Below are 8,549 nucleotides of genomic sequence, written 5' to 3'. Positions count from 1 at the left end.
CTCCCCCGGCTCCGCCTGGTCACAGGTAGGCGCCCTGGCCTTCTCCGACCCCCACCTCGGGGCAGCAGGAAGGAGACCTGGGGCCAGGGGTCGGATGCCTCCAGGCAGCATCTCCGCGCCCCAACTGCTGCTTCTGCTGCTAAGCCACTTCAGTCGTGTCCGACTCTGTGCGACCCCATAGACGGCAGCCCACCAGGCTCCTCTGTCCCTGGGATTCTCTAGGCAAGAACACTGGGGTGGGCTGCCATTTCCTTCTCCTGTGCCCTAACTAGTAAGTGGTGAAATTGTCACCGGAGGAGAAACCGAGGTCCCCAGAGGCTCGGCGATTTCCGTGAAGCTCTGAAGCCCTGTCCTTTCCCAAGCCGCCAAGTCCGCGGCCAGAGTCGGTCGCCCGGAGATGCACGTCTATCCGGACGGAGAGGGGCGGGGGCCGCGGGGGCTTTAAAGAGCCCCAGGCGGGCGGCGCGGGGCGGGGCGCAAGGTACAGCGGCTGGGAGCCGGGGTCCCTGGAAGCGCCGGGCCGGCGGGGGCGCCTCCACCTGGGCGGGGAAGCAGCGGTGGCTGGGCCGAGGCGCGGGGGCCGCAGGAGGCGCCGAGTGGCCGCGTCGCCGCCGAGATGGCGCGACACGTGCGGTGACGGTGCCCGCGCTCCGAGGGTCCCAGCCCTGCGCCCCGCGTCCCCGGGGCGAGCATGGAGCGCCCGGAGCCCGAGCTGATCCGGCAGAGCTGGCGGGAGGTGAGCCGCAGCCCGCTGGAGCATGGCACCGTCCTGTTCGCCAGGTGAGGGCGGCCCGAGCGCCCCCGGGGGTGCGGGGAGCGGGGTGCCTCTCCAGGAATGGGTCGGAGGCGACCGAGCCGGCGCCGGAGGCGCGGGGCGCGGTGACGGGTGGCGCAGCCCCCTGCGGCTTTTCCCGGCGGCCGCGGCGCGTCTTGGCGAGCGCGCACAGTCTGCTCCCAGCGGGACTCTCTGGGCGCCGGCCAGGGTCCGCTCCCGCCGCCCATCTCCCTACACTCGGGCCCCGCGCTACGCCCCCTCCCCGACTGTGTGCCTCCTGAGTGTTCTTTCCTTGGGCGCTGACTGCAGGGATGCCCACCACTGCCCTTATGGAGAGATACCGGGTGTCCCAAGGGCCTGCGTGGGAAGGCTGTACTGGGTGCCTGGCCCGCAGGGCACGGGGGTCTGGGCCCCGAAACTGTTCGCTTCCAGTAATCAACTTCAGGATAAAGCTTTCGGAGGAAATGACAGGCTAGGGCCTGAGACCCTCCAGGGAAGGGAGGACAGATGCCCAATTCTCACCACCCGAGAGAGAGGGGTGAGGGAGTGAGCAGACCCCAGAGGGGAGGGGAGGCTGCCTTCAACATCAGCTTGAGGGTGTCTAGGTAGCCCCCTGCCCTCACCAAGGAGACCTGCCCCCTCACCATGGTTTTTCAGGAGCCTTGGCTGCTTTAAGCCAGCCCAGAACTTCTGAAGAGGTTTTTGTAAAGCCTCCCCCTCGCAAACAAAAAGGGACTACATTTACAGTCTCGGCCCTCCCAGATACGGATGAAAGTTTATACTTGGGCCTCTCAGCTTTCCCCAAACCCACTCTTTTCTCAGGCGCCCTCTGGCCATGCTGCTCCCAAGCTGTGTGACCTGAGACAAATGACTCAACCTCTCTGGGCTTCTTTTTCCTCCTCTATAAAATTGGGTAGCAGTTACACCCACTGTTTAGGATTGTGAGGGGATACCTGAGTAAACCACCTGCAAAGTACTCAATGCTCAGAAAGTGTTAGGGCTTCTGAATACTAATTATTATCATTGCTGGGCCAAGAGCCGTTGGACAGGATGGGACTGGGGGGTTTCTGATCCAAGAATGGGAGGGAGGGAAGGAGGAGACAGATGGTGGGAGGGGGAGTCCCCACCACGTTCTCCGGGCTTCCTGTTTGAGGACCCCTGCCTGTCCCAGCCTACACCCCTCCACGGTTTATGGAGGGGCTTCCCTATGAGGTCTGGGGAACACGTGTTTTCCACGATGCGGAAGAGGTAAGAGGGGCCAGCAGCAAAGCTGGCCAAGCGGTGCGTGCCAGGCTGAGGGTGAGCTGGAGTTTATAGCCCAGGCTCTGCACGCCTTCCCCTGCGGCAGGGCAGCCCGGGCCCAGGGGGCCTGGAGGGCGACCCCCCAGGGCTGACACCGGGCCTCCCCCCGCAGGCTGTTTGACCTGGAGCCAGGCCTGCTGCCCCTCTTCCAGTATAACTGCCGCCGGTTCTCCAGCCCAGAGGACTGCCTGTCCTCTCCCGAGTTCCTGGACCACATCCGGAAGGTGAGGGGAGGTGGAGCGCCTTCCTGGGGGAGAACAGGAGAGGGAGAACCCGGGGTGGGAGAATTCCTTCCGCGTCCTGCCCCAGCCCCGGACTGTGCCCCTTCTCCTGCTCCCTCCTGTCAGAGGCATCTGTCGCTTTCCCTCTGCGCTGAACTGGGCAGAGTTGTGGCACCTGGTCGGCCAGCTGCTCCCAGCTCTGCCCGTTGCCCTTGTCCTCGCCCCTTGGCTCCATCAGGGACCATCCCCCTGTGAAAACCAAGCTGGGGTTTCCTTAGAGGCTGGTGGCTCTTACAGGGCCTCAGCGTTCCCCCCGACCCCAGAGGATAACACTGTCCAGCAGATGTGTCTAGGGCTTTGAGCCCCTCAGCAGAAGGCAGCTTCCTTCATGGCCTAACATTAGTAGTCTGGCCACCACATGCTGAGCGCCTGCTGTAGGCAGACACAGGCTGTCTTTTGTCTCTGATCCTGGATAAATGAGGGTCCTCTCTTCCTTCTGGTTGGGACCCCCAGCTTCTGGACTGGTTGTGAGTGGGGGCGGGGAGTTGCTCTGAGCTCTGTTTCACTGCGACCTTGACCTTGGCAGGTGATGCTGGTGATCGATGCTGCGGTGACCAACGTGGAGGACCTGTCCTCCCTGGAGGAGTACTTGGCCAGCCTGGGCCGGAAGCACCGGGCAGTGGGCGTGAAGCTCAGCTCCTTCTCGGTGGGTAAAGGGGCCCTTTCTCTCTACAAAGCTCCTGGCCTGAGGCCACCACTCTCTCCCAGGCCCTCCTTCCCACCTGTTCATCGCTCCTCTCCTAAACCTTCAGGTGACTGCCTTGTTAGGTACTTGCTGTGTCACCCTGACATTGCCTTGACCTCTCTGAGCCTCCAATTTTTCTTCTCTGGTGTGGTTTCTCTTAGAACCCAGAGATAGTGAAGGAGCCTTTGGGATTGCTGCTCAGTTTTATATTGGCATGCATAAAACCATCCCAGAACCAAACTGGCTTAAAACAATGACTTCTGATTTCCCTGGGCTCAGCTGAGCGGTTCTTCCGTCCCACATGCTGTGGCTGGAGTCACGCGTGCGCTGCGTCCAGTTGGGAGCTCAGCTGGGGCTGGAATGTCCAAGATGGCCTGTCATCCTTTGGGATCCCTCTCCCTGTGGCCCCTAGTCATTCGATAGTGGAGCTGAGCTTCATTCCAGAGTAGCTGCTGAGCTCCAGGAGGGAGTATTCTAGGAGGACAAGCCAGCCTCTGCTTGTATCACTCTCGTTAATGCCCCACCGGCCAAAGCCAGCCACATGGATGAGCCCCGTGTCAAGGGCGTGAATCCTTGAGGTGTGGCTCACAGGGGACCACTCACCTGACGGCCCACTGCACGGTCCAATCACCTTGTCAGATGTGAGCGCCTTGAGGAAGGGACTGAGTTTGTCTTGTCTTTCTCTCCATCCCCAGCACTAGTACAACATCTGGTCTTTAGTGTGTATTCAGGAAATATTTGTGGACTAAATACACTGTATTTTATAATTAATAATTAAAAAATGAGAGCCATTATTATTGCTGAAGACTTACTGGGTATAGATGCTGTGCCAAGAGCTTTTAGTAGATGATCTCTTAATCATTCCAACAATCGGATGAGTTGAAAGTTTCGCTGATGAAGCAACTGAGGCTCAGAGAGGTTACCTAACTTGCTCAAGGCCACACAGCTCACAAGCACTAGAGTCAGAAAGTGAACTCAGGATGGCAGAGCCTGTGGTCTTAACCTCATGACTGCTGTCTTGCAGAGGAGGAAACAGGAGGAGGGACAGTAACTTTGCTTGGTGTCAGCTGGAGGTCCCAGGCAATGCCTCACCCCCCACTCATGGGGTGATCGTGAGGCTGGGAGTGGAGTGAAATGCTTCGTTCACTTTAAAGCCTCACCTTTAAGTGGCATCCAAGGATTGGGGGGTCTGAATCCTGCTCAGGAAGCGTGGCCCCCAGGCAGGAGAGCCAGAAAGCCCAGGAGTCCTTACCAGCCCCCAGCCTCAGTTTTCTCACCTGTGGAATGGGGGCATGCCTTCCTGCACCTGGGAATGACAGGTGGCCCCCTTGCTTCTGCAGACGGTGGGTGAATCCCTGCTCTACATGCTGGAGAAGTGCCTGGGCCCTGCCTTCACACCCGCCACGCGGGCTGCCTGGAGCCAGCTCTACGGGGCAGTGGTGCAGGCCATGAGTCGGGGCTGGGATGGCGAGTAAGAGGCGGCGCTGCCCAGCGGTTTCTACCTGGTGGCCCCCCGCCTGTCTGTGTCTGTCTGTTGGTCTGTGTCCATCGTAGCCCAGGCTCCCCTAGGCCTGCCTCGTGGTCCTTGTCCCCTTGGCCATGCCAGGGAGGTGATGGAGCAGGGCTGGGCCTCAGTCCAGCTCACCGCCAACCGCAGGTGGGTGGCTTTTCCTTTCCCATTTCCTCGAGTTTCCCCTAGCTTCTTCTCTGCTGGCCCAGCCTTCTCCTCTGGCCTCCCCAACCCCTCCTCCAGGAGGAGAGGTGGCATGGGGCCCGGTGTGGGGGGAAACACGGGGCTTTGCGGGGTGGGCGCTCCCATCCTCCTCATGCCCGAGTGAGCCTGGGCTGAGGGGGGCAGTGGGCTGGCTGAGCTCCGAGCACCTTCCCAGCTCGTCTGCCTTCCGCGCGTTTCTCTCCCAGCCGTGTGTTCGCTTTGCACAAGGAGAGGTGTGGGACAGCTCCGGCCTTCGTGGCGGCATCCCAGGCAGCTGGAGCAGGTGGTTCGGAGACTGGCTGGCTCTGTGATGGGGCCCCTCTGGGTCTCGGAGGGGGGCAACCTCTCAGATGCCCCCAGACAAAGTAATTTTTCTTTTCCCGTGTCAGGTGGGAACTCCCCTGTATCTCTGTAGGAAGCAGCTATCCAGTCAGGGTGGGCGGGCTGGGGAAGGGCCAGGAAGCTGGGGGCTTCCTTCCCGAGAGACCCAAGCCTCTTCTGCAGCCCTGACTTCTGCAGAGCCTGAGGCTTATCCCCCGTCCCCCGATCCTTTCTGCCTCTGCCCACACCGACGGAGGGTCCAGAGCGCCCATATTTAATACCTGCTGTGTGCCTGTACCTGGGCTTCCCAGGCGGCGCTAGTGGTAAAGAGCCTGCCTGCCAATGCAGGAGACGTAAGAGATGCGGGCTCGATCCCTGGGTCAGGAAGATCCACTGGAGGAGGGCGTGGCAGCCCACTGTAGTATTCTTGCCTGGAGAATCCCATGGACAGAGGAGCCTGGCGGGTTAGAGTCCAGAGGATCTCGAAGAGTCAAACACGACTGAAGCGACAGCATGCACACACGTGTGCCTGTACTTAGCAAGGTTGATAGAAAACAGCAGAAACCCTTCCCACGCTCTGAGCTATCTCCACTTTTATCTTTTGCTGCGTACCGTGGTTGTATAAACTCACGAGAAATAAACCTGTTCTGTGTGCCTCTCTGACCGTCTGGGACTGGTCTTTTCTTTGGCGTTGGCTTGTGTCCAGATGAAGCTGCAGGGTGGTGGATGGAAGGTAGCGTGGGAGGTTGGGGGTCAGGAGGATCAAGGCCGGAGCGGGTGGAAAAGAAGGGAGGGGTGTGGGGAAGCCGGTGGCTGAGATGGAGTGAGGGGTCTGTGGTGGAAACTGGCCGGCAGGGCACACAGCCAGACTACATTTCCCAGTGTCCCTTGCATTAGGTGAGACATGCGACTGAGTTCTGGCCAATGGAATGTGTGGACATGTGGTCCCCCCAAACTCCTGCCTGCTCCTCTGTGCTCTGTCGTCTTGATGCAGACCTCACAGTGACCTTGAGGGCCATTCCTTGAACGTGGCAGGCTCACAAGGTGGAAGGAGCCTGGGTCCCGGATCACTGCTTGGAGGAGAGCACCCGCTAGGTAGAAGTGCCTTGCGGCGTCCAAGCGCTTCTCCTGCATGTAGACCAGGGGCTCATTCATTATAATTTTACAGAAAAGAGACAAACTTGTGCTTGTGCCATTATACGTTTGGGGGTTGGTTTATTTCAACTCATACCTACACTAGTCTGGAGTCTGAAGCAGTTCACTGGCCGGGGGTCTGGGAGCCCACCTGCTGGTGGACAAGGCGAGGCCATGAATTGAGTGGGCTAGCTGTCAGCACACAGCAAGACATCTTGCAGGGTTTCCGAGGAAAGCTTCTAGAACCTCTTTGGAGGGGTAGGTGCCAATCCCAGAGGGGACGTTTTAGGGAGACTAAATGTGTTAAGCTGGGGTGTACATATTGGAGTTGAAGACCAGCTGTGAGTGTTAAGTGTGTGTGTGTACGTGTGTGTGTCAGGAGGAGCAAGGAGGCAACCGTAGAGAGACAGCCAGGTGAATGGGGAGTGAGTGACTTTAAGAGTGGCCTTCATCCAAACAGGCTTGGGGTTAGCCCTCCCTGCGCCCCCTTACTCTTGGGCTCCAATGTGTGGGGCCCTGGAGCTGGGCTGTGAATGGCTGGAGGGGCTGCACTCGGGCCAGCTGTCCTCACCCCAAGGTCTGATTTTCTCAGCCCAGACCAATGAATGCCACCAGTGCCAGCAGGGCCTCCCTAGCTGCAGCCAGGGCCTCGCTTTTGTTAAGCTCTGGGGGCCAGGCATGCCTGACAATGTGACTGCAGACCTTGGATCTGGAGCAGGTTAGGAATGCTTTTCCCCACTGGAGCATCAAAGGGATTTTTCTCTTGAGCCCCACAGGCTCCCATGCGGGGGGCCCCCTCTGCTGTGTGACCGAAGGGTGGCTCAGAGTCAGGTGGCCACACCTAACCTCAGGCTCCTGAAGGCTTGACACCCACACCAGAGACGGGGTGACCTGGATCTGGATGGGCCGCACCCCTTCCTCCGATGTGTCTGGAGCCATCCTAAGCATGGGTGCCTTCGCCTCTCTTGAAGGTCTTTCTTGCACTTCTGCATGTCTCCAAAAGAGTTGTCCTTCCTTGTCCTTCTCATGTCCTCACTCCCGCGAGAGGATGGGAACCCATTTCAGCCAGGCTTTCGTTCCCCCACCCCAGCTCCCCATCAAGGTCACCAGTAGCCTCCATCCTGCCCAACTCAGGGGTCGCATCCCAGGCTTCATTTTGCTCTTCTGCTCAGCAGCACTTGGATGAGTTGAGCACTTTGCTGAACACTTTTTTCTTTATTTTTAAACTTTTTATAGTGGAGACATGTTAACATACACGAAAATCAGAACCTGACGGATCTCCAGGTACCCTTTACCCCTGCATCAGCATTGAGCAACTCAAGACCTCTTCCTGACTTCTAATTTTGCTGAACAGTATCAAAGCTAATCCCAGATTTCATGTTCTTCCACCCATAAGGTCTTCAATATGATTTTCTAGTCAATTTTTTTTTAACCTCTTAACCCATGCTATCAACGTACCTACCAGGATGAACAGTTATTCCTCAACATTGCCAAATGCACAGTCCATATTTGAATTTCCCTGGTATCTCAACGATGTCTTTCTGCAGCTGGTTTGTTCAATTCAAGATGCAGTCAAGGGCCACACACCATATCTGGTTGTGCCTCTTAAACATCTCATTTTCTTCCAGCCTCTTGCTCTCTGCCCCATGCCATTGATCTGTGGGCAAAACCTGGTCATTTGTTTCACGGCATGTCTGGCATTTGACCTGGCTGGGGCCTCTTGGTGGTGTCTTTGAGCTCACCCCCTCTCTGCCCTGTATTTACTGTCAAGTGTGGTTACAGCTGGACCCCACGCCCTCCCCTTTGAGTCCCTTGCTTCCCTGACTTCCGGGACGCCAGGCTCTCCTGGTTTCCCCCCTTCCTCTCTGCAGCTCCTCCTCAGTCTTCCTTGCAGACTCTCCTCCCCTCTCCCTCCGACCCCCTCCTCACCTCCGCCTGCACCCCTGGAGGTCACGGGCAGTCCCACGTTTTCCACACCATACGGATGCTGAGGGCTCCAGAGTTCACCCCTCTGGCCTAACTCGCCTCTACTCCAGATTGTCTCCAGCCAGCCGCCCAACATTCACATCGGGCACCATCTCAAAAGGAGGATAGCCCAGTTGGAGCTCTGGGTCTTCTTCCCAGACGTGCTCCTTCCCAGCTTTCTCCGTCGTGGTGAACCAGTTTACCTAGTTGTTTGGGCTGAAGAACTGGGAGTCATCCTCACCTCCTTGCTCAGACCTCACGCCGAATCTATCCAGGAATCCGCAAGCCCTGTACCAAATCTCACTTCCTCTCTCCTCTTTCACTTGCCCTCTCCTTCTCTGAGTGACCGTGTGGTTGCTCCAGGCTGCCCTC

The 8,549-nt window shown here is 58.4% G+C and overlaps 1 protein-coding gene across 1 annotated transcript; it reads left to right on the top strand.

Annotated features, from left to right (window-relative positions):
* The first annotated feature begins 691 nt into the window (after positions 1-691).
* Positions 692-4,518, top strand: NGB (neuroglobin). The gene is made up of 4 exons (XM_065941387.1): positions 692-780; positions 2,190-2,301; positions 2,885-3,004; positions 4,384-4,518. The coding sequence occupies exons 1-4, from the start codon at positions 692-694 to the stop codon at positions 4,516-4,518; spliced, it is 456 nt and encodes a 151-aa protein (XP_065797459.1).
* Positions 4,519-8,549: the final 4,031 nt, after the last annotated feature.

The sequence above is a fragment of the Muntiacus reevesi genome, chromosome 7, assembly GCF_963930625.1.
Source record: "Muntiacus reevesi chromosome 7, mMunRee1.1, whole genome shotgun sequence".
NCBI lineage: Eukaryota > Metazoa > Chordata > Mammalia > Artiodactyla > Cervidae > Muntiacus > Muntiacus reevesi.
The sequence above is the reverse complement of the archived record's forward strand: the minus strand, read 5'-3'. Positions and strand labels throughout refer to the sequence as shown.

Excerpts from the sequence above, each read along its gene's own strand:
- NGB (XM_065941387.1), top strand. The coding sequence starts at position 692 with ATGGAGCGCCCGGAGCCCGAGCTGATCCGGCAGAGCTGGCGGGAGGTG. Across the intron at positions 2,302-2,884 it reads TCCTGGACCACATCCGGAAG|GTGATGCTGGTGATCGATGC; the intron begins GTGAGGGGAGGT and ends TGACCTTGGCAG. Across the intron at positions 3,005-4,383 it reads TGAAGCTCAGCTCCTTCTCG|ACGGTGGGTGAATCCCTGCT; the intron begins GTGGGTAAAGGG and ends TTGCTTCTGCAG.